Source organism: Thunnus maccoyii, chromosome 3 (assembly GCF_910596095.1).
Source record: "Thunnus maccoyii chromosome 3, fThuMac1.1, whole genome shotgun sequence".
Taxonomy (NCBI): domain Eukaryota; kingdom Metazoa; phylum Chordata; class Actinopteri; order Scombriformes; family Scombridae; genus Thunnus; species Thunnus maccoyii.
The window spans coordinates 17,032,297-17,059,265 of NC_056535.1; the positions used below are offsets into that span (position 1 = coordinate 17,032,297).

The 26,969-nt window shown below is 39.9% G+C and overlaps 1 protein-coding gene across 3 annotated transcripts in view; it reads right to left on the reverse strand.

The window, feature by feature from the left end:
* Window positions 1-26,969, reverse strand: part of srgap3 (SLIT-ROBO Rho GTPase activating protein 3) — a 60,929-nt gene that overhangs the window by 27,594 nt on the left and 6,366 nt on the right. For all 3 annotated transcript variants that reach the window (XM_042406379.1, XM_042406382.1, XM_042406381.1), the window contains exons 2-4: window positions 17,211-17,406; window positions 7,119-7,281; window positions 1,217-1,279 (exon numbers count right to left, since the gene is read on the reverse strand). In XM_042406379.1, the coding sequence (XP_042262313.1) occupies window positions 1,217-1,279; window positions 7,119-7,281; window positions 17,211-17,406 (422 nt within the window). The remainder of the gene's footprint in view (window positions 1-1,216; window positions 1,280-7,118; window positions 7,282-17,210; window positions 17,407-26,969) is intronic.

Here is a 26,969-nt window from a genome sequence, read left to right on the forward strand (position 1 = left end):
GTCAAAAAATGTGGGCTTGGAGGACATGCTGCCTTCATTAATACTGCCCTCTAATCATGTTTTATTTTTAAAAAGTCAGTTGACAGTTTGATAATATAGAATACAAAAACACAATGAAATATTAATTATATTATAATATTTATTATATGATTATTATTTTTTTGCTAAAGCTGCCCCAATTTGGCTATAAAGTACAAGAGGAAACATGCATCCATACACCCATTCACCACCTTTTTATATTAAAACATATGGGGAGCAGCTGCAGGTTGCTCAAGAGGAGGTCGCTATGAAAAAGAAGGAGAAAAAAAAAAGCAATTTGGGCTGTGAAAAAGCTGAGAAAAAAGATCCGCTTTTTAGAGAAGCAAGTGATGTGAACTGCTTTCCTTCTCAGGCGGCAAATCAAAAGGAAGAAGAAGGCCGTTTCGCACAGCAACAATGATGGAGAAAATATCACAGAGAAACTGGTCATGAGAGTAACTGACTATCCATAGCAAAGCCGAGTGGTGGCATCAGAAACAACAAAGCAGCTGAGCTGGAACAGATGACCTAAAATGAATGAGTAAGTCCATTGTTATGGAAACAAGATGCACATTATGCAATCTGCTTATTATTTCCCCTAAAAAGCTCTCTAGCTGCATTTTGCAGATACAAACAAAATTATGCAAACACTGTCTAAAAAATGCTGCGGTCAAGTGTTAAAGGCAAGCAATCAGGTCTTTCACAGGCCTCCACAGACACAACCAATGATGTGAACCCTGAGAGGGACCGCTGCTACCAGATGTGAATGTCACATGAGCCCAGAATGTGTTTCACTTAGAGAGAAATGTCATACTTTCATGACTAACAACTGTCCGACTCTCTTCCTCACTTATCCTCACTATCATCATCTTCATCTTCAAAAGGTGTACAATAAATAAAAAGTTTTGACGGAGAAATTAATTAAATAATTCTCTTTGATACACAGCCTGCATGGTCACAACATGTATTTGCTTTTTCTTGGTGTGTACAAAGTCTATTTTTTTGCAAAAGAAATTAGACTTTCATCTAAAGAGTAAAACAATAAACAGCCAAAGTGAAAGCATTCAAGAAGGAATAAAAGAGAAAACATGAAAGAAAATGTCAGGAAGACAGAGAGAGGAAACAGAACTTTGGATGAGCTCAGTGGTAAGAGGAGGTGGGAGGGATCGATCTGTAGGAGGCACAGTGTATTACTTACAGTATAGAGTTCATTTGTCACCTTCACCAGCTCCTCGTGCATCTGGATCCCGATGTCCTTGCTCTGAAACACAACGAGCAGAGAGAACAAGGGTGAGAGAACAAATCATGTTTAAGCCTTCAGCTGTGACCTATTGGAGCAAACTACGCTGACACCATGACTTTGTGAGTCCAGCAACTATTGGATGGATTGGCACTGAATTTGGTGCAGATATTTTAGGACATGAGAGGATGATCTGGTGATCTCCTGAGTTACCATTTGCACCCACCTACCCAGAGGTCAGCATTTCCACTTGTCCACACTTCAAGTTCATTAAAAGGTGACTAAAAATGAAATAAAATAAAATGTAGCCCTTTGTCCTTGTGACACTTTCAGGCCAAATTTTTTGTTGTATCTCCATGTTTTATCTGCATTACAACCTCACAGGGATATTAGTACTGCAGCTATAAACTTCTAATCTTGTTGTAACAGAAGAAACAACAACAATCCCAACACAGAAAACAATAGAAAAGTCTGCATGAACAAAGATTGGACTGGGGGGAAGAAAAATCCCGACTTAACATGATGTCATATTTTGTTTTATTTGTACTTAATGTTCCGCTGTTTTATGTCAGATTAATTGAATTCTCAAAAGTTTGAAAATCTACAATCCAAAGCGTCGCTGCTCCCCCTTCCCTCTGTCTCAACAGTTCTTTCTTTCCAGCCAAACATGAAACAGCTTGCATGAGGAAATGAATGAAACTATGGGAGGACAATAAATTCAAAAACTAATCTCGTGCCTATTTGCACAGGGATTAAAGCAAGAAAAGATATGTGAGCCTGAAAAGTTGTCCAGCAGGAAATGTATACAATGTATTGCATTAAGTATTATATTAATTTAAAACTGAAATCAGGCATGGTGCATGAGAACTTTAAGCACTGTTTGCATAATCACAATAACATACCGATTTAGACAGTCCTTTTTAGCAGACCTATTGTACATCTCTACTTGTTATTGAATAGCAAAAACACGTAACTACGTGCCTTTCATTTCCTGTGGTTATTGCATGCTACAGTACAATACACTTGATATTTAGACTCTGTTAGTTTCACGCACTTAGTTTCACCCTTTAGCTATGTGTGAGTGTTTGTGTTTGTACATTTGTGAAGAGAGACTGTGCGCAAGTGTGCACGTGTGAGGTGCATGAAGGGGTCAAGACGATGTGTGACATCCTCTGACAAAACACTGCCTATTGACGTTTCACTGTGCTCTACAGGCATAAATAAAAATCAATAATGTATCAAGAGGAACAAGTCCAATTTCCATTTTCATATCTCATCTTAATAGCGGAAAGATTGCTCGAGCCATCATTTCTCTCTGCCACCAATTTCATTTGGGTGCATTGTGTTTTGCTTGGAATAACACTGAAGAAACTCCCACAAATACACCTCATGAAGCAGCACAGTTAATCCTTCTTGCAGCTTTTTTAAGGCAAATGTACCTTGACTCTTTCACCGTCATCATACTTCACAGCAAGCCTTGAAATCCAAAACATGAGACACACATGGGCTGGAAGGGAAAATGCAGTAACTGACGGAGTGAATGTAATAACATCTGTTTTCATGTGAGAGAGGAATAAAGCCTTTATTTGAAAATGCACCAAAAGCATGTCTCAGTGTGACGGTCTGACACATTCAAAAAAACAGAAGTAACACCCCCTCTAACTTCACAAAGCTATAGGAAGTCGTTATGTTTGAGAGGGGTGATGCAAAACCATCCTCAGTTCAATCGCAAACAGGAAACTGTTTGAACTACCAGCCAGTTTGATTATAATAAGTTTGTCATTACATTAATATTTCCCAACATTACTAGCCAGTATTTAATGCTACCATGTAGCGGTGAACTCTCAAACCTCACAATTTTATTTACATGCTGGGTCCTCTGTTTCGGCTTGTTTTGGTTTGTTTGATTTAGTGGATATTCATTGAAAGTTATAACTCAAAATATAGACAGATATTCTACAAAACATGACTTTGTTTTAAGTTACTGTATCAACATGAATTGTAGCACAAAGTCCATTTTTAACTTTATTCCTGCATGTATCAGACATAGGTGTGATGTCTATAGGGCTGCAACTAACGATTATTTTCATTATCAATTAATCTGTCGGTTATTTTCTCCATGAATCAATTAGTTGTTTGGTCTATAAAATGTCAGAAAATGGTGCAAAACGTTGATAGCCGTTTTCCACAGCCCAAGATGGCATTCTCAAATGTTTTAGTTTGTCCTGACCAACAGTCCACAACCCAAAGATATTCAGTTTACTGTCACAGTGGACTAAAAAAACAGAAAATATTCACATTTGACAAGCTGGAACCAGAGAATTTGAAATTTTCTTCTTAACATCAATATGTCCCTCCAGGTACTGTAGCAGCCCAATTTAATGCTGCCATCATGTTATCTGTATATATATTAAGACAAATTTGGACAAGATACTTGATATTCTATGATTCTATGATGTTGTCAGAGACCAAAAAAAGTTTGCGGGAGCCAAAGTGCAACCCTGAGACATCTGATAATTACTGCCGTGTGTGCCGATGCTGCAAGTAATTGCCGAAAAAAATCTGGTGGCTAAACTACAATCTCTCACAAAGTCTGGTTGCTGTGATGAATGAGAGCATGTAATGTGAAACACACTGCATTTTGGCATGGTGGACAATGGCCTCGTGATGTAAAAACTGATTTATGGGAAATAAAAATGAACATCTGCTGGAGAAGACAGTCAAATGTTTAGTTAAAGCTCTGTAAAAAGGATAGTAAGTAAGAGAAACTAATAAAATGTTGTTTTTTTTCTTTGTCAAGCTAATGTTTATGAAGTCAAAAATGAACTTTCACACTTGGCTCTGCTAAAACTAAAACATGTCCAACATTCAAACATATTCCAGATTTCAAAGGTTTTTGCAGATGACAAACTGAAAGGAAAAACTGTTAAAAGTGTTCAGATGAATTACAATATATCCACGTTCAAATGAGTGAAACAATGAGACTTGTCTGTTGGAGATGGATGCACAGAGCTAATGAGCTGAGCTACATGTGGGGTGTTAGGCTGCAGCTAACAATATCTGTAAGCTGCATGGTAAAGTGAGCAATGTGTGACATTCAAATATGATAATATAATTAAAAATGGGGGGGGGGGGGGGATTTTGCAAAAACCCCCGGAGCTCAAGCTTTCTTAGAAACTGTCACATTAGTGTCGACATCTGACTCATTTCTATTGGTGCAAACAGAACGCTGCAACTCAACAAGATATATAGTGGTACTTTCACCTATGAATCACTATGAGAAGTATTGTTTTCTGTCAGATTTTGCAATATATGTACTTGCGCATACACACACACACACACGCACGAAAACATACAAATCCACTCAAACCACACCTTACCACTGTTCAGAGGGATTCAGATGAAAGTTAACGTGTTTATCCACACCCTGCTCTGCTAAAATAACTGTGCTTGAAAAAACTTGTTAACGGTGAGTCAGAGACTAAACTAATCATCAAAGAGGGAAAAACTCATAAAACAAATTCTTGCTCCGACAGTTCTTTTCTAAATTAGATTATTAATTCTGCCCAAAAGAAGAATAACACAGTAACCTCAGTAGTACAGAAGGGATTTGCTGTTTTTGCATTGTTTTTATCTGGAGTGCAGGTATTAAGTCCAACTCAAACAAACATCGGACTGGATGTGATTAATGGGGAAAATCCTTTGAGGGCTCCAGCAGCTGGTGAATGGCATCTGTATGCATCGGTGGCTCTGAAGTGAGACAGACTGCAGCATGTACTGCAGAGGCTCAGGGGGAGCAAGGAGGGTTCAACCAGGGAGTGAACAAATGTGATGCAACGCTCTGAAAGAGATGTGGCATGTCGGCCCTTATAGTAATGCCAGCGAATATACATTGTATGCATATTGATTGTTATTGGGCAGAAAGAAGGGAAATTCTGCCCTCTGCACATTCACATTTGCCACACCTACTGTAATTGTATTAGTTTCCTTGTTATTACTGTATTTATTAGGAACACAGTCCTGTAACACTGAACCTTTCTACTGAGATATGACCTTCACACCACACCAGTAAAATATGGAAGCTGGGGTGTTTCCTGATAATATCTGGTTCAAAGCTGGTCCTAATTTAGGTTTAACCACCATAACATAATTAACATGGTATGAGATGATAAATAAAATATACTGTTAACACTGTAAGTCACAGCTGTGCTACTGCAGTTGTTCATATATTAAACAACAAAGCCCTTGATTTTTTTTTTTTTACCAGCTCTCTTTTTGTCCTTGATTATGTTGCCATGTCAATCATCCAAAACTCTTTTTTTCATTTCAGTTCCACATTTTTTAACATTTTTCTTCAGAGCTTAATGACACCATTTTTGATACATTATTTATCGCTTTCCAATATGTTTGCCAGCTAGCAGCCAGCAGAGCCATCCATTCATACTCTCAAATGTAGAAAAAGTTACCTGAAGCCACCTGGCTCAAAAAGGATGGCACAGTCCTGGCACAGTCTCTGACACACACAGGCATCCACATAAGTACACAAACACAGACACATGCACATGTTCACACACACGCGGTAATATCTGAATGGAGCTTCGTAGGCAGAATGGAGCTCACCTACAGGAAGGCCTGCAAGGTGAAAACAGGGTTCTGATGTTTGGATAAGGCCTCAGTCATCTCTGCTATGTGCTGACAGAGAGCCAAATGTTTCTCACAGTAGTCGGGGCTGCAGAGTATTTGGTGAGAGAGGTCTCAGTTCCACATTTCCCCATGCTACTTCTACTGCTCTGCAGGCCAGACAGATCTCATACACCTTCTAGTAACTCCATGTGTGCTGAAACAAAGCTTGTAAGTACTGCAGTTCTGTTGGCTACCATTAGTCTGCTTAGCTTGCGAGGATTCGTGAGATCACATCATCAAGAGATTGTGCGAGAATCCATCTTGTCAGGCTTCAAGTTGTGCGCTTGTGTCCGAACCACCGGTGGTTCAGACCAATCAGCGTCCTATGAGGGTTCTCACATGATCTCGTAATCTCGTGAAAAGGTAAGACGGCGATGGACAGTGACAGACAGATGGTTCAGCCAATCACCTGCTGAGTATTTTTTTGAAAGTGCTTGCCCTTTTCCAAACAGTTTGCAAGGACGACTTCTCAGATGGTTCTGTGTAACAAACCATCTGGCGCATCAGGTTATTAGTCTGCATAGCAAAGCCAGACTGAAGCCAACATTTAGAGTAATGGCTTTCATTCCCACAGCTAATGGTAAGCTTGACAGTTTTACATTAAAGGGATACGTAGATATGGAGTCTACACATGTAGCCCCCGAAGCTTCGTCATAGGCTATGCTGCACACTGCCTCAAAAATACAACGAGATGTTGCAACAGCAGTAGCTACAGAGATACCACATGGGGACCACAAGAACTGTGATTGGCTGCTTGTGCTTTCTCCTACAAGTTTTTAATGTACAGTACCAGTCAAAAGTTTGGACACACCTTCATATTCCCTTGAACGAGAAAGTGTGTCTAAACTTTTGACTGGTATTGTAGGTGGAGATTGTTGTACTTCTGTAAATCTAACAAAGCCCTCCCGACTGCAAACCTTCAGCTCACCATGAACACCACGTTCTATCACGGTGAATGAAGGAGTGTAAACACGGTGACTGCACAGGAGTAGTCTACTATTCAGTAATGAAACAAGGCTAATCATAAGTTACCTGGATGTAAGTATGTGAGTGGCCCACCATCACAAAGTAAAGGTATACAATCAAATTATGATATGGCCTGATAATGTACAATACATCCATCTGGGACAAAAATAGTAGTAGTGAACAAAGAGGGAAGAACGGTGGTCCCACTGACCTTCTTGAACAGGCGGATAACATCCTCGCAGATCTGGGCCAAGCGGACAATCACATTGTTGGTATAGATGTCACTGAGGGTGGCATGGTCACGGCTCTCCCGCCTCGTCTGGTTCAGCACCAGGTACCAGCAGTTTACTGAGGACAGCAGGTGCTGGTCTTTCCTGGAAAACAAGAGCAATACAGGATTGTTAGAATGTCTCTCAGAATAAATCCAAATCTGGATAGTGTAGCTATCTGGCAATGTGTTTTTCATTCTTTATATTTGTTTAAAATTTTCAGTTTTATCAAGTGTAATCTCAAGTAAAAAAAATATGCTAAATGGTTTCTTATCCAGTAACTTAATGATTACTGTAAAGAATATCAACAATACTGCAGAGTACAAGTCTCGTATTGACTATTTTGCTGGCTAAAGACAGCACTGTGGTATTTTAGAGGCAGTAATAATGTTGTCTGACTAATGATGAAGGCATCCGCAGTTAACAATAAAAGTTAACACCACAGCAACAGACACAATCCTGGGTTTTAGTAAAAGAAGACAACCTGTTGTGGTATAAAATACCAGTGTTTCTTCCTCCTTTCTTTCATCCCCATTCATCATTTTCTCTCTGCCATCCACCATACTCCAAATAATGCTATGGTCTGGTAGGGAATCAACTGGTTAAATTTATAATGCTAGTGACCATAATGATCCAGAGAGTCATGGGCCCTGATTGCTGCATAATCAGTTTAAACTGTCTCTGCCTCGGGTGCTTTCAAATAGAAAGACTAAGGCACATAGACACAGAACGAGACAGACACACACACACACACACACAATCCCTTCAAACCCATACCCTTGTCTGGATCCTATCGGTGCATTAATCAATCAACCAACTCCGAGGAAGAGACAAAGAGAGAGAAAGAGAGAGAAGGAAATGAGAGCAAAGGAGGGAGAGAGCGGGGTGGGGGATAGGGTTTCACTGTGGAGCAGAAAAAATTGATGAGCAGCACCAACATCAAAGAACCCCCTTCAGAGAGCCTCCATAATGCTAATCACATCTAATGAAGTTGATATCTAGCTACTCCAGAGTGCTTTCCCCATTATTACTTTACTTAACTCTGCCCCGAATTGCACTTACATCAGGCTGATGGGATACAAACACCAGCACATCATTCTCACAACGTCAGTACAGGGCAGAAGACTGGTTGGCATGTGTAGCAAAAGTAATCTATCCATTTATTATTGGGCCTGCTTCCTCAAAGTGAGATTAAGAATGGTGTCGTGAGATCCACTTTGTCTGAAAAAGCGAGTCAATTAATTTGGTAATTTTAAAGAGTTGAGAAATCCGCCCATCAATCAACGCCACATTTCAGTCCTGCAATCTTGAAGTAATAATGAAATGATTAAACTAAATTTTCTGTATCAAAATAAGATGAGCAAATCTGACAGACTTTGCAAAGGATGGGTAGGATTTAGGCTTCCTAACAATAGAAGACCTAATGTAGACCATGTTCTGCTTCACTCCTCTGGGATGGCCTATTTCTACTGTCTCACCATCCCTCATTTTGCACCAGTTCTGCTTGACCGACCTATCTGCCTGTAAGGGATGCAGCTCCTCGGTGTATAATTGCTGTTTGTGGTTGAGAGGTTTGGGGAACATGCACTTCTGCTCTCTGCTAATCCCTAAAAGTGGTCAGAGATGCTTCATCATATCCCTGAGCACAACCAAGCTCCCATTTTCCTACCTTTTTATCCTCCTCAGCTTCCCACTCCAACACTGCTCACTGTGCTCTATTCACAGAGGTGAATCCTTGATCAAACTTGCTGTGGACCTGCAGTCCTCAATAAAATACTGCTGGTAAATCTTTAGTCACTTTTTTCCTATAGATTATTAGGTGTTTCCCTTGACTGGAGTACCAAGTTATTTGCTTTTCATGTCACATTGACAATATCAGTAACCTACAATTTTTGGAATTTATACTGTAGGTATTTTCATTATTGATTAATCTATCGATTATTTTTATGATTAATCAATAGTCATTTGGTCTATAAAATGTCAGAAAATGGTGAAAAATGTTGATCACTGTTTCCAAAAGATCAAAGTGACCAATGATTAGAAAAGCAGCAAATCCTTTCATTGAGAAGCTGAAACCAGAGAATATTTGGCAAAAGGATTAACTGATTATTAAAAAAGTTGGCAATTAATTTTCAAATGAATTAATCAACTAATCATTGCAGCTGTGTACACAAAAAACAAATCATGTTCATAATTCACCAAACAAGACTAAGAGTCTACAACCATGCTAGCGGCTCTTTTAGGCACAGCAGTGCTTTGCTAATGTCAGCATGCTAACATGCTCACCATGACAATGTTAACATGCTGATTTATAGCAGGTATAATGTTTATCATGTTCACCATCTTAGTTTAACATGTTAGCATTGCACTAAATACAGCTGACTTTGATGGGAATATATGGCAATGCAAAATTTTGACCTCTAAACCACAATTGCCAACCTCATGGTGGTGCAAGAGGAAAAGTCAGTGGACAACTACAGTCATTAGGATTTATTGTCAACCTGTACAAAATGTCATGGCAGTCCATCCAATAAATGTTGAGATATTTCAGTCTGGACCAAAGTGGTTGACCAACACTACCATCCCTAGAGCCCTGCTGCTAACATGGCAAAAAACACACTGCACAGGACTTATTTCCAGAGGTATCACTGCCTATTCTTACATCAACTTTGACAGTTTAAAGCAAAAAAATGTACAAGGGTGATCTTGATTTGATTTTGAGAACAACCAAAATGTCTTAAAGTGGCCAGGTACAGATTGGTAATGCTGAGGGTTAAAGCCATGCAGAGAGACAGAGACAAAGGACACAAGATTTCTTTTTCCCCAGTCGCTGTCCTCGTTTCACAGGAATTAGGAGCAGAAGGTCGCTAATTAGGCCTGTGTACCAACCACATCTCTGGGAGCTGAGTATTTTAACACAGTAATAAATGTAGCTCCTCGACTTGTTTTATGTGTGAGACACTAGCTTTTCTATACTGGCTCTTCATGAACTAGATCTATATATCACAGAGGACCAAATTCTGCACACAGACTTTTACACACCTCCATTTCTACTCTGTACACACTTCTCTTTGCTGGTCTCCCATAAAAAGCTGAGTATCAGTCAAGAGCATGCAGGTCAATTAATCTAGAGGGCTTCAAAAGGGTTTTTGGTTTTGGATGGCTCCTTGCCCTCGGTATTTATACACAGGATATCATTAACATGCAGAAGGCAAACGATGAGTCTCTAGAGAAGTGAGAAGGAAGAGGCGGAGGAGGAGAGACGAGTGCAGCTTTCTGGCATCCTATTACATCTGTCTCATCCTGCAAAGCACTGCCTGACTGTCTCCATGGTTTCCACAATTTCTGCTCTCTCTCGCTGTCTCCGTGAGGAAGAGACATGGAGTTTAATCTGTGAATGCATGGGAGAGTGTGAAGAAGATGAGACACAGAGACAGGGGAAGTGAATAGGGAAACAAAGAAGAGTGTATGGTCAGAGAAGATCGCGATAATCCTTTGATTCAAGGATGAACTGATAGCAAGCTACCTCCATAATGTGCATACCCTGAACAAGTAAGCTTTGTATAGAACAGTGCCCGTGCTTTAGTCATGGTTGCACTGAATGCCACCATCTAATCACCCAGAGTCTATACGATGTGTCTGAGCCAGGATTTCCAGAAGGAAGTGTGCATTTATCAATCCAAGACTCAGCTCTGTGAAGGCCTTTAATCCCCTCCACACTGGCTGTCTGCTGCTTATCAATGAAACAGCCGAAAGAAAGAAGGAGCCAAACACAGTTTCAAAAGACAAGGGGCACGTGGGCACATGCCGCTAGCTTTTCTATTCAAATTCCCCTTGCCCTCATTTTCAAGCAGGGCATCAATATGCCACATTGCTGATTTGCACATCATTTAGCAGGTTTTTTTTTTGTGAGGAGACACACTGCCAACATTTGATAATGTACAGCTGCACAGACGCAGGGGCCAGAGCAGAGCAGAGATCTGCAAGATCTGTAAAACAAACTGCAAACCAGCTAAAGTATTGATGTTGCACACGCTGACTTCCACCAGCTGGACTTGTCATTTTGACAAGAGCAGTGTATTGATAGTGTACTGCTGTGTTCAAACAACCCAAGCCTAGAGATATAATTTAACCTTTGACCCTTTGCCCCTCAGACCACCAGAGAGCAGCCATGGTTCAACAACATGGTAACACTAAATGGGACTTAAGCCATAGATGCACTTTGGTGCCAGTACCCAAAGGACACAAAGCACCAGTAAAGCATCTGGTACTATCCTACAGTTGCAGACATCATTGCTCATAATTGTATCATAACTAAAGCATGCGTCACCGTTTTTAAATGTGTTCTGGACACAGACTACATCCCATTTAATGTTTAATGTTGGGAGATGTATTTATAAAAGAAACTTGCTGGATATCCACTGATACATTTTCAAAGCTGTGCCCTGCTGACCATGGAATTAACAGAGACATCAATTGGATTTGAGCAAAGGCAACTTCAAAACTGAAAAAGCTCACATATACAAAGATCTGGCATTCTAAAGATACCAAACACTTTTTCTCCCAGCTCTTGCCAAACCAGTCACTTGGATATTATACACACAAAGAGATTAGCATACACACACACACACACACACACACACATATCTGGACACCACTGCAAGCCCTGTCTTATCTCTTCCAGACAGGTTATTCTCTGTATCAATATTGCATGAATTGCCTTCTAATGGTGCTATGTTACATCTATATCTGTCTGTATGACAGACGATACCAAGCCAATCTAATTTGATGAGGTACATCATAAATCCCATTCATCAGTCCCATTCCCATTCTAGCCTTTGGGGTACATTTACATTTGTTTGAATGTTTGTCCCTTTTCAAATAAAATAAATTGAAATTCATCATACACCCTGAAACGTCTGCTCCATAATTAAAATCAATTTAGCTGTTGTCTCTTAGGATCTGTGAACCAGTAGGAGAAAGGAAATGTTGCACTATCTGGCATAGCAACTGCAGCTAAGTAACCCTTCAGTGTTTCTTTTCACTGTGGCAAATGAGGTAAACTGGAGGAGCAAAATGATCCGTGGTTGGGTTGCTGCGGTGTAGCTGTAGCTGCAGTAGCTGTAAATCACAGTGGCATTCAGCTTGCTAATGAATCTGCATTTTACGGGTTCAGCCAACAGACTGTAGGCTGTGATCCAACACATATGGAAGTCTGTCCCGGTCAGGATGACTCTGTTTTACTGCTCTGTTTTGATGTCCTTCAAAAACATAAAGGTGCATGCTCAATATACGCGCCTGCTTTTGAAGTATTCCTCTCGAGTACAACACAGAGTTTAATGAGATTTTACTGAGACTTATGCAGATTTGTCATAACAGATAAAACACCAAGTCAAAGAGCAAAGACAAAACCAAAAGCAACTAATTATGTATACAGAATACAGAGTTCTATCAGGCTGTTTTTTTCTGTTTTCTGTGTTTTTGATGGTGCATGGTTGGGCTTTAAGCCCACAAAGTGCATTTATTGGACAAGCAGTGTTTTTCTTGCCTAGGCCAATTTGGTGTTTTGGTGGCTCATCATGAACTTAACCTCACTAAAGTGGGAGGAAAGGCACAGTAAAGGGTGTGTCACAGCTGATTACCAGGATTTGTGGTTGCCCGCCTGCTCAGACCAGGAGTGCATGGCATGAGGTGCAATCATGTTATGAGCCTTTTTGTGGGTTCACCAAAAGCTTACAAACTCCACTTTGGGTAATATATTGGTCAGTTTAAATTGGATATACCCTGTACCTCTAACAGAGGCACCTCTTTACAGTGTTCATTATAATACATACATAGATGTGTGTGGTGTGAAAGCCATGTCAGACTTTCAGTATGTAACAAACGAGTAGTAGCCTCCCACCCACATTTCCTTTGTGGTCTGTCATTGCATCAGTTCGCCTCTTTAGTTCATGCTGTTATTGAATAGTACATGTTCTCTGAATGAATGGACTGGAGAGCATTAAGGGCACTGCATAAAAAAAGTTTTTGCATTAAAAATGTCATATCTTGTTGTCAAATTTGACACCACTTTACTGTATATTTATGTGTGTGTGTGTGTGTGTGTGTGTGTGTGTGTGGCCACTGTCAAGATGCTGCACTGGGACTCTTGTTGGCCCTCTGGCTGTTAAGTCCACCAAGATCTTGGCAGTGTAAAATGTAACATCATTAGAACATGTGTCTGAGGATTAGCTGTTTTTTCTAACACCTGTCTATCGCCATGTGGATAAGATCAACTGTACAGTGCAAAGGTTAAGCCGCCGTGTTGCAGCAGAGTTCTGTCTACTGTCAGCCAATTCTTAGACGCCACAGCATAGCCTGCTTTCTCTAACACAGCTGGACTCAATTATCCAGTCAAATCCTCAGCCACTTCACACACACACACAGCTACCCCACATACACTACTTGTATATATACACACACTTCTAAATGACCTTGTGCTATGGAGTGTCAAGAATGCCAAAATACCATCATGCAGTAAAAGTGCTTTTGATTTGCTGAAAATGCTTTTTTGTGGAAAGTAAGGCACAGTGACAAATAATATCCCTAAACTTTAATCAAGGTTTGTAAAAATAATTGTCACCCACTCAGTTTGCATGTGTAAATCACACTTCTTAAAAAACACCACAATTGTTGTCAACTTATCACACATGTCTTGATGTGGAAAACATTTAAAGTGCTACATTGGCTGCTAGCTGATACAGGCTACAATATCGTCTCTATAGGCACTGACTGAATCTTATCCTCTTTTTTTTTTAATGACATATGAAAGTCTCTTGTTACAAAAACATACCAACTTATCATTTTATAATGAGAAAAGTTTGTTTAAATAACAAACGCTCATTTTGTGAAATAAGAAAGTTATGCGATATAACGAGATAAAGTGGTATGTTGTTATTACAAGAAAAGTTTCTTGTTAAAATGGAATAATTTAGTATCTAGTAATAACAAGAAAAGCGTGTCATTATAAGACAAAACTATCTTGTTATACCATGAAAAAGATCTCGTAATAACATGTAAAAGATGGTGTTATGATGAGAACAGATTCTCATTATAACAAGAAACTAAGCAGATTTTTTTTGTGATGGTGGGAGCAATACACTGGATGAAATTTCAAAAAGGCAGACAGTGAAAGTATATCTGTTTTTGAGGATCACCTGGTGAATAATCATTGTTTATCAAAGAGGGAAGCTGAGCCTGAGGGAGGCCCTGATTGCATTGTTCACACTGTAACAATTAGAGCATATAGTCTACACAATGTATTTTTACTCTTGCACTACAATATATGCACATGTAGTATTTACTATGCTACTAAATGTATTCTTTGTGTTGTCATTTACTGTATTTACTGAATATAGTACCATAGAAAATAAAATCACTGTCTCCATTTTTAGTTAGACATACTTGTTCATATGAAGCATTTCAGAATATGTTAGGAATGCGGTCCTGTTGTTTCCATTTGCATCAGAATAAGAGCTGAGGTTAGACTACAGTACCAGTCAAAAGTTGGGACACACTTTCTCATTCAAGGGAATGGGAAGGTGTGTCCAAACTTTTGACTGGTACTGTATATGTTGGTGTAGACTCAAACCTGAGATCTGCTGCCAAATCTCAGCTGGGTTAGTGCTCCCATTTCCAAACTGAACTAAGCTTGCCTGCTTGCCCGAGGTGCTTGATTTTGGGAGCAGCAGAGCTTAATTTCATGCCCTGCGTGAGTCATGTACCAATGTGTTAGCGGTGGTTTCTGTGCAGAAGATCGCTATTTTCCTCACTAGCATACATTTCAGTATTTCGAGAGCTGCAAATCTAAATGGGTCAAGGCTGCAGGTGGGCTGATTTTGATCTGATGACATTCACTGACCTTCCATCACTCTGAAGATCTATTTGTCCTTTTTGTGATTGAACTTTGCCATTGCTGTTACCTTTCTCTTCAACCCACTCTCTCAATAAAATATTACATGTAAAATAATGAAGTTCAGTAAAATAATTGACCAATTCATCCTTGTCAATCAATAAGATTACAGTTATACAGTGGTGCTTCTTTTGTTGTTAGCTCTCCAACCACAGAGGTTCATAAATAATTAAGTCAAAAATCACCAACCAATAACACTGTATGTATTATTTTTGCTAATATTAAGCTACTATCTTGGATCAGTTACATGGTTAATTTAAAGGTAGAGTCAGTCATTCTGGAGAAATTTTGTTGATATTTGAACTAAACACTCAAAACTAATACACCCCTCCCTTCGTGCTCCTTCAGAAGCTCCGCCCCCCAAATTCATGGACGTGCATTACCAAGGCAACGACCAAAAGAGAAATATGGCGGAATCGAGAGCCATGTGTCAGCTGTAGAGTGACCTCTGTTCCTCTTACACTTTATCATGAGCAGAAAAAAATGTAATCTCATGTGAGCACAACAGTCCATCCACACTCTCCACCTCTCTGCAGCCTCCTGACTTCTCACTCGACTTGCGTTCAGCGTCTCTGTCCACAGAGAGGACAGAGACCGGACAAAGTGCCTTCATCAGGCTGACTGACAGAAGAAATTTACTGAACCAAAATAGTTTGCATGTCGGCTCCACAGGAAGAAATCGACAGTGTTTGTATTTATTGATTCAATAATACGGTTATTAAGTTCAAAACACATATACAGCAGGATATTTTGTGTGATTTAAACAGCTGCCTGCTCAGATTATGCTTCACTAAACGCGACAGAAACAGACTTGGAGCATAAAAAAATGCAGGGGGTCTCCGTGAGACTGTCTCGGATTCAGTGTGGATTGATACATTTAATAAAATGGAAGCGTACCTGTTTCGTGAGAAAACACTTTCTATGTGAATTGGCCACAGTCTCTCTCTCTCCAGTTCGCCAGCCCTCCCCCACCATTCAACAGGTGGTAGAGATGGGAGACTGTCATGTCCTCACACCATGGATGTATAAAGAGAACTGGATACAGGGTCAGAGGTGGGGCCTCATTCATTCCTATGAAAGTTGCACAGTGGCGCATGAAGCCAAAAAAGTCTTCTTCTGCATAGCTTCCGGATCTGTGGGGCCCATAGAGAAAGCGCACTAGCGACTTTCACCTGCTGAGCCGACTACTTCCAGTTTAGCCTTCCGGCTAACTTGAATGGGGATAAAACAATTCAATCATGTGGTTCCTCTTGACTTTCCAAATGTTATCGGACTGAATGGACCAAATTCTGATTGTGAAATGAGTCATTTCGTGGGTGTTGTGACACTCAAAAAAATTCATCCGCCGGTTTACAGACATCTCTTTCACAATATAACGCTATGGTGAAAAGTCTTTTTGGGCCCAATAACTCATGTGAAGTTGTAATTACACGGTTTAGCCACTATGTCAAATTGGCTTCCCGGGGACTTCCTGGGGGCTTGCTTCACACAGACAGCTGCTCTGATGACTGAATTGACAAATGACAAAAAGTGTATTGAACAATCTTTCTCCAGAATCCCTGACTCTACCTCCTATATGAACCTTCCCATTGATGCAATTTCTGATGCGGAGCTTGTGTAGAGGCTGCCACATTTGTTCTTAATGGACGTGATTCAACACATAATGAAGCATAAAGCTTCACTAAAAGCTTTCTTCTACAATGTTAAGTGCTAAATTATAGCACCAAGAGTGCATTGGATTTGTTATGTCCACCCCTCAACAGTCTTAAACTTCTTTAATGAACTGTGTCTCACCATCATGCCAGAACTAGTTGACCTTTAAAGACGTCATAAAGATCTCAACTGTAATAATAGATATTCCCTCACAGTACATAAACATAATGGAGTATATTGTTGTAAAGTTCTGCACTGTAATCAAACATGGCCATGTGATTAGCAGCAGGGCTCGGTCTTACAGTCAGGTTATAAACAGTAAGATGTTTAGAGGGGGATAAAGTCACTTGGCCTACAGATCCCTTTAATTTGGGATCTTTTTGGGATCTGTACATGCATGCATTTTAACTCTGCAGGGAGAGGAACTTACTTGAACTGTTGGTGTTCCCTGGAACTGCGGATCTTGGAGGAGAACCTCTCAGCCAGTTTCTCTAAGCTGCGGGAGTACTCCAGTTCAATCTCCGCTTTGCGCCGGAAGAACTCCTGCAGGTCCTGCAGCAGCTGGATACGAGACTCAGACTGTTGCTCCAAGCATTTGAACTGCTCCACCAGCTGGTTACGGATCTCTGTCCATCAAAACACCAAACAAAAATGATATGAGTCAACTGTTTACTCTGCTGTCACAACATGCCCTGGTCACAAAAACAACCCGACATAATGATGCCATTGCACTGCATTATCATGAAGTGTACTATATTATTGTTTGCCCAACAGGAGTAACTGACAATTTGAATCTTTTTTTCTCAAGTATCTGTCTTCCACACACTTATATCAAGTTGCAGGAATTGTTTTTTGAATTGCCACTTTGTGAGACAATGCACAACATTTCTAAACCGCAACATCATTTTAAAACTTATAGTGTTGCCAGGGTAAGATTACAGAGGCTAAGATGACAGGTGGGCGGTATATAACGCTAGTGTTATTATTAGTGCTGCTGTCCATATGAACCCTGTTGCAGATTTCAGATTGTTTCTTTAGTCAAAGGTTTTTGATATTGCTTTCCGGCAGATAAAGATACCGTGATTGATATAGTAATTGATCTGCCACCATGAGTAAACCTGTGGGAACTAGGGGACTCAGTTCTTTGTGAGGCAGTCATAATGTAATTAAGCAGGTCTCCCTCAAAATCTGAAATGTAACACAGTGTAGTAACAGGTAGTGCAGTGAATGGTGGTGTCAGCCAGTCTTGACATTAATATAGTTGTTTACTTACTGTCTAAAAATGAACACAGTAATAATTTATTGATATAAACAATTACCTGTAGCAGGTTTAAGCTATGGAACTTCTTAAAGGAACAGTTTGATATTTTGGGAAAGATGATTATTTGCCTTCTTGCTGAGTATGAGAACATTGATGCCACTCTCATATCTATCGGGTCAATATGAAGCTGGAGCAGGGAAACAGTTGCTATAGCTTAGCTTAGCATTAAGACTGTAAACAGCTAGCATGGGTCTCTACAAAGGTTACCAGTGCCTCTAAAGCTTAGAAATTAATATTTTACATGTTGTCTGTTTAATCTGTACAAAAAGTGAAGAATAAAAATGAAGTTATGGTTTCTTAGGGACATTAAGTGCCAAACTATTTCTTGGCCGGGAGCTGTGACTTCCTTTATTCTCGGCTGGTTGCATGGCAACCTCACAGTGACAACAATAATCCATAGCAAACCTAATGAAGCACTGAGTGAAACATGTAGCTCTTACCAGTGTTAATAAAGATTGTTATCAGCTGAACATTTGTGGTTTATCTTTTTTGACTACATGTTCCAACAGTTGCCAGCGCCTCCAGATCTGAGCACTGGGTGCAAAGCTTTTCTCCCTTTTTCACACGTATGTCAGTGGTATTGTTCTTTTTCATCTAACAAAGCGTATTTCCCAAAATGTTGAACTATTCCTTTAAGATCAATTTTTAAGTGTTTTAACATAGGACTGAGTTTCTTATACTGTGTGCAACTACAGGGAATAACTTGGATGGCTTGAGCTTGTTTAGCTTTATCTAATTGTAACTGATAAAAATGACAGTTACACATAATATGTTCCCAACAACATTTACACGAGCCAAGTAGGGCTGCACAATTAATCATGTATAATTTTACAGTATATCGCAATTTTAGCATTTATAGTGAAAGATTTCTTTACACTACTTCAGACTAGCAGCAACAAAAAGCCTCTTGGTTGAAAGTGAGAATGACCAGTGAGGCTTGATGCCAACCCTTTAAGATGACCTGTGTGTATGACCTCTCATAAGTGTCTACACTGTGGACATACTGTGAGCTCAAAACTGATTTAATGAGAAGCTAATGCACTCCCCCGCTTGGACCAAGCACTGTAGTAGCGTAACATTTCTCCTCAAGAGGAACCTGATTCTGCCAGCCAGACAGCAGATCCTCTACTGCCAGTGGGAACCCACGAGAGAAACCTGATTCCTCTTTGTAGTGCTGTCATCAGCAGCAATGATGCCTCGACTCAGGAACAGAGAAAGGCCTATTTTGCAGAACAAACACACAGCCTGCTGGAAAGACCTTCAGTAAACAGGATGAGTGGTGTCACTTCTCAAGAGGAAGGAAACCTCCTGAACTAATGAGCATCCTTTATTAGAAACCGGAATGTGTTTGATCATGTAACCTTAAAATCTCTTTACTGTCGCATAAAACCCTGTTTCCAACTCAAATCCAAGTCAACCCTAGAGGGAGAATTAAATGACATAAATGTAAGATGATAGCACAGCCAGCAGTGGCTTCATCCCTGTGCTTGCATGCTCTCAGTGTTTCTCCTGTGATCTTTTGCAACAAAAATACACAATCTAACACATTATATGCTGTTTACAGAGAATTTATTTGGCTCATTCAAGTACATTTTCCTTAATTGAAAAGGACATTTTTGTATTTCTGTGTTTATTTCTTTCTTTAAAAGGTCTGCATGGAAAAGCAGTTGAAAGCAGAATAGTGCATTCATGGGCAATTCATGTGCAAAGCAGAAAAAATGAACTTTCTAATTGTAGGTCGCTGCATGTTGCAACATCCTTGTGTTACAACATGAGTTATTGCAAGTAATAACTTTTTAAAAAACAAGGACAAGGAATAGATTTTGCACATATTCGAGCCATGTTAGCAACCTCCTGCCAGACTGATGAGCTGCTGACTGAATGGTGAAACCACAGCAGTGACACAGACTGTGTTTCCATGCTGTTGAGGGTATAATTTGGTCTGCCAAACCCTCCTCATGGATATATGCAGGCTCTGACTGCTGAGGAAGCTTGTCATTTGAACTGAAACAGTGATGTTGTGCAGGGGAGTCTTTTCTCTCCCTGTGATGTCGTGCCGCCTGGCCTCAGCCTCGAGCGTCATGCTTCACTCTGTGGTTAACCATTGTCCCAGCCCTCCCTTTTATCGTGGGGCCTCCCTCTCCCTCCCAGCTCTGAAGGGCTTAAAGCTCAGTTTCTGTGGGAGGCCTGAACCAGAGAGCAGGGATGCCGCTTCGGTCCCGTCAGGAATGTCTTGCTTGTTCCCTGTTTGCAATGATTTTTCTATATTTTTTTCTTTAAAGGGTGACACAGTGCCACAGCAGGCGAGCCAAGGAAAATGTTATGCTGATGTGCATGAGTGACAGGGAGGACTTTTGAAAACAGTCTTTCACAAAAAGGGAACTCTGTACCACCAGCTGCAGCTCCGCATTTGACAGACGAGTTTGGAAAAATAGGTCACGCACACCAGAAGTGTGCCCTTCCCTCTGAGAAACCATGAGCAGTTGGAGAATTATTCCCTAAGTATTCCCAGCTCTTTGACTGGCTTCATTCGCCGTGGTTTATTCAAAGTGAGGGACCCCTCTGTGGTTCTTTTCAATCAGCAAGGAGGAGGAATGCTGTGAACGTATGTCTGCAGTAAAAGTGAAGATGGTTGTTTATCTTTTTGAACACCACCAAAACATGTCCTGTACACTATTATTACACTATTAAAGAAGGAAGTCTTTCTGGTATCCATAATTGGTTTCTGCTCTGGTTTGCTACCAAGTGAAGAGAGTTAAAAAAAAACAGTGTTTATAGAGTACATAAAGAGCAGCAAAGCACATGCAACAAGCCTTCACTGCTTTCAAGAATGATAGCTGTTTCAAACCACCAACATAGTGCTTTTAAATCTGTTAAAAATATTCATGTTTGATGTTAGAGACCTGTCTCCTTCTACATTATCTGTAAAATATGTAGTATATGTAGTATAGTATAAATGCCTCCTGAACTACACCTACTCACTCATACTTTGCTAACTTCCTGACATGTATGTAACAAGGCTTTGAACCCACAAATTTCTGTGTAAACACACTTGACATGGATGCCCCACTTTCAGCCGTTCTGGTTTTCTTGGAACAAAACCGTATTCTAGCTAACATGTCTCTGAGCATAGACAAAGCATTTTTTCACAAGTGGGCCTCTTAATAAAATTACACAATGTTCAGAAAAATGAATAAACCTCACTGATTTATGGAATGCAAAAGGATATCTGTCTGCCTGTTTAACTATTTAACTTTTAGCACAGCCCTTTGTTTGAGAGCAAAGCAGTCAAGGTATCAAAGCAAGGGCTCGTTTGAAGCTGTTGATCTTTAATTTGAGAAGTAAATTAGCATTTCAAACAGCACTTGTGAATATAATGTTACTGGGTTTATGGATAGTCAAGTACTCCCAGTACAGGTGCGATTGTTGTAATTCTTTTAATTCAAAGTGAGCAAGTTGTTGCTTGATTAAGCACACAGCTATTATCTGTTGGCAGACGTATTGTGTGTTGTGCTTCTATTTAAAGATGGAGCCATCTGCTTTTTTCTTTTTTTAAGGAAAGAGGTGGGGGTTATCTTCAGACAAAAAAAGCTGATGGGGAAAAGGGAGGATGGGACTATAGCAACTGAAATGTGGTTCAATTCTGGTGGGATCGTACAAATGAAGGCCAAAATCTTTGTCTGAAGGATAAATATATCCTTCAAAGCTTTCAAACAGTCTTTAATTGGATGGCCAGAATGTGTGAAGACATTATAATAAAATTAGATTTTTGCTTGTTAAATTGAGCTTTATATGGACTTGTTGTTACTAGTTAAGTTATACGCAAAGAAATAATATTTCTGTGTTATGCAAATATTGTTCTTCTTTCACTTAGTTGTTTCCCATTAGTAACCACTGCTTCTGAACAGTTTGATATATGAACTATATAGTAATTAAGTCCATCCTCTAAACCTGCAAATGATGCTCAGCCAAAGCAAAAATAAATCCTGAAAGCTGCTTTAATCCAATAACATTTCTAATCAGTGGTTTTCTGGAACACTAATGACTAATGATTAATCATAATCATTGATGAGTAATCATTGATTAATGATTGAGTAGCACAAGTAATAGTACACCTGGGATAAAAATACATTTGTTCATAACAACAATTCATTAATTTTGTGGGGATACAGGAAAATTTGTGTAATTTGTTGAAAGTGTATCCCCAGATAGCATACAGAAGTGGGCCACTTCTTCTGGCCCAGACAAAATGGATGTGAGCCTGAAATGGCCCACATGTAAAATTGCAAATATGGCCCAAATATCCCAAATGAAATGTGGCCCTTTTTTGGTAAAGATGCCGTGCTCTCAGGTATGTGTATTCTCGATGTGAGCCAGTTCTGGTTTATCTGGTTTGTTCTTGGTTTGTTCTTGGTTGACATACTGCTTGACATACTGCTTGCTTGTGGCCCAGATCTGGGAAACGAGAGCGGACCGCCCAAGTGCCATCATTCCATGAGGTATGTGGGCCAGATGAAAGTGCCAAAAGTGTCGGGTGTGGGCTAGATCTGGGCCACAGAAATTTTGCTATCTGGGTCTGTAGAGTGAGCAACTTTATTTGTAAGATATCATTCACTATTTGCATCAATATCACAACAAGATACACATCAGTTTTAGATCTCCGGCAGCTTTATTCCTGCTGCTCTTTATGTTACTACAACTTTATTATGACATATTATGAGAGCAGACAGTATATAATTATGGCAGAGACTTTACATTCCTGACCTTGAGTCCATAAATCATCATTATAAGTTCCCTGCCCCTTCCACTGGACACCTGCTCCACAACATCATATCTCCTACACTGCTTAGGGACAGGAATTGAACGCACAGTGGACACTTGTCTCCTCGCAGAACAGGAAAACCTCTGAAAACAATGGTAGGATGTCAGAAAGCCCTGAACTTTGACCCTCACAGAACAAATTCCTGTATTGGCAGCTGTGTTACAGCACAGAATGGCGATGGGTCTGCAATGACTCCAGCTGGCATAGAAAGATTAATGTTTGGGTCAAGGTTCAGGTTGAATGAACTAAAAACGGTTCACTTGAATGAGACTCCACCCAATCTTTTGCTCTTAAGATATTATTGCAAAAATATGTCTTACTTAGTCACATATGTATGGAAATCAGAGAAGTAGATTATGCTATAGGGGTGGTTTGAAAAGTTTTTATTGATGTTTTCACGGTTATGTTTGAAACAGCCGAGTTTCTAGTCTACAGGGGGGTGATGCTCAAAATATTGTGGGTCAAGTTTCTCTTTAAAGAACTCACAATATCTGTAATATTTAATTTTGTTTTTCTCCTCCAAACATCAGCAGCTCAATACACAACTGTCTGAACAGATTCAATTGATTTGAATTAAAATCTTCAGCACTTCAAGTATTATAGCCTCTGATGTATTCCAAGCAGGGTGTGGACACATTTATTGAGCTGAGAACAATATGTCATTTATTATCTTATAAGAATAGAACCTGTGCCTCTCCCTGAAGTCAATTCAGGACACCAGTGACGATGCAGTGGTGCAGCATCTTATTGCAAGCCTGCCTGTTTAGGACGAAGGGCCACGTGATGTCTTGACGCAATGAAGCTGAGATAAAATTGGAGAGCAATGAATGAGGGAGCAGAGGGATTTTCTGCAGAGCATCCTAAGGGCAGAAGGGGAAGCTGGGCTGCACAGGACAGCAGGAGAAATGGTTCATATCACAGCAGGGTAACAAAGCTAAAATATAATCTCACATATGGTGTTTTTTCACGGTACATGTATCCTCTCTGCAGATCATTTCAGCCATGTTCAGTCCAAGTTTGAATACACTTTCTCATTCAAGGGAACGGGAAGGTGTATCCAAACTTTTGGCTGGTACTGTACATTTAAGTTAAGAGAGTTAATAAGAAGCACAGATTCCACGTTGCGCTTTTTTTACTGGATAGTAAGTACTGGATATTGCTGCAGTGAGTGAGGAAGAACTACATGTCTTCCTGTAATGGGTATAAATTATAAATCATAACCAGGCTCAGAAGGTATTAAACACTTTGAAAATAATGTCCTTGGGCGTTCACATCACCATGCAGTAAGACACACAGAGTATGTACTGACGACACACACACACACCAGACGAAAGCAACTCCGAGCCAAATTCACTAACCTAATCCCCAACTCAGCTCTGCAGTATCTGGGCTCTACGCTGCAGAGCCAAATTCACATGAAAAGCAGACACAGACAAATGCAACCTTTATCCAGACCTTAATTCACTCTCTCTGTCCTTCATACTGAGTCTCATAATACAAGTTCCAGTCACTGAACTAATCTCCCACTTCTCTGTCCTGTTTTTTTTTTTAATCCCCTAATGATTAATGCAATTTTGGATTCACAAGGACATGCTCCTGATGTCAGCGCAGGTTCTTCTCTGTCTGTCTCTATCTCGTCTGCTCCCTCATTAGCTCAGACTGCTGCGGCACATGTACTCAAAGATAAGACAACAGGACCTGAGACCAATCATTGGCTGAGCAGAGGTGAGCTGATGGTGCATCCTACAGCAAGATGTCAGCTGTCAGTCTCTGGGTCGTCCCTCATCCTTAATCCTCCCTTCTAATTATCTGCTGCTTTATCGGATTCTCCACTGGATGTTCTGTCCAACTAAAAATCAATGCAGGACTGGGCTGTAAAAATGTCCATCAAATGAGCTTGTCTGTGCATTATTTTCACTAATTTGTAAATGAATGTTATCAAGGCTACTGTGTGTTATTCAACAAACAATATTAGATAATAAGCTTGATGATAAACAGCAAGACTGCTCATTTAAGCTTCCCAAACTGTAATAAACCATAAACCACACTTCTTTGAATGAATACACTCAACTCAGCACGTTCTATGAGTCTGATGCTTCAGGGAAGCCCGAGAATGAGCCACAAACCAGAAACACGCCCTTAAGAGCGTAGCTGTCGGTCACTGCTGTATCCAGGATCCAGCTCTGCGGGGCCGGGCTGTTAGGTGTCTCCATGGCAACACGGGCGTGCACTAGTCCCCGGGGAGCAGCTTATTGGAAAGGAGATGGAGTCTGATGGATGCGGATAGGTGGCAGCATTGAGTGACGAGGCACGTGTGAGAGTAACGAGACATGGAGCAAATGTGTCTATGAAGCTGATAAGGTAACCACAGGGCGTCAGCATCTGATCAAAGCATTTTTCGATCAAAGCATTTCCCTCGGAACACAATTTGGCTCGTGGTATTTAAAAATGCACCTCCAACAATGTTTAGCTTTAACTGTATGGGCCTCTGTAATGACAGCTAAAGTGAAACAAAATCAAAAACAAGATCAGCCCTTCACTGAATGAAAGTAGGTGAGACTGAGAGCACAGTTCAACTGAAAAAAGATTTAAAGAGACATGTCAGCTTTTTTTGCCTTTCCTGAGACCATCTGGTGAGTCACAACCAAAGGAGCCCCTTATTTTCTGCAGGTTTTAGGTTGACATTCAGTTCAGTTGTTCTGGTTCATGTTCTAGAGGCATCATACACTAGAATTTTAGTAGAGAAACTAGAGCTGAAACAATCTGTCGATTAATCAGTTACTTGATCGGCAGAGAAGTGATCGCAACTATTTTGATATCTGATTGATTGTTGAAGTTGTTTTACAGGATCAAAAGCAAAACAATGACTAGTTACAGCTTTTCTACTGTAAAGATTTGCTGCTCGTTGTTTAAAGTGATAATAAACTAAATATCTTGAGGTTTTGGACTGTCACCTTGGACTGCATGAAAACTGCAGTTTAACTATTTCCATTTCTGACACCAAACAATGAATTGGGAATAATACTGGAAGGTTACATTACACTGAAAATAATAATTTGTTGCAGCCCTACAGTAAACAACTCATTAACAGCGATATAACAAAATGCCACAGTTTTGTGCTCCTGATAACTAATGAGCCTGTGCCACATATGGTTCTATTTCTACTGTCAGCGGAGGGTAAAAGGGATTTGTGAGCTACAAATAGTTACACTCTTTCATTATCTCAAGTGTATTGTAGGACATGTGCTTCAGTGGTACATAATAAAGTTAATCTAGCAGGTCCCAAGCTTGCACTATGGACTTAACTAATTACTTCAAATAGTGACTTTTTCATAGTCTCATTTTAGAGTTATTTTTGTACGATGACCTTATTTCCTCTGTTTCTAAAGTTACTCTCTCTCAGCAGGAAGTTCTTTTATAATCAGACTTTTTTTTGCATGTATCAACCTGGGCCTTTCATTATTGACACCTGTTGTGTAAGAAAGGCAAATAATAACATACTTTCCTATGACTTGCTATATTTCAACTCTCTAGCAGCAACATTTGGTGCATTTTTAAATATCTGCGTTCATGATTTTAAAAGTGTGCTCTATAAAAATGGGAGCAACTGAACTGACAGTCACCTCTCTCTCCCTCTCTCTCTCTCTCTCTCTCTCCATATATATATATATATATATATATATATATATACACCTCTTTTACATTGTTGGGCTTTATTAATTGTCTCCAGAAACTTCCCGGTGCATGTTATGACATACAGTACAATGTCAATCCTTGCATACTAAACTACAGGTTTTAAATCATAGCATCCATATCATAGCCTTAAGCATCCATTTAAACTCTGGTCAAACTTTCACAACCTTCTCAAGAAGGTTTTTGTCACTGCATGTACACAAAGCACACTGATACTACCGATATAATGCCAGGTTATAAATTGACTGAGGACTGAACCCAAACACTCCGAGTCTCTGAGTTTATTGGCACATGGGAGAAAATATGAAATATTAACCACATAAAAATAGGGCTGCACCTAACAATTGTTTTCA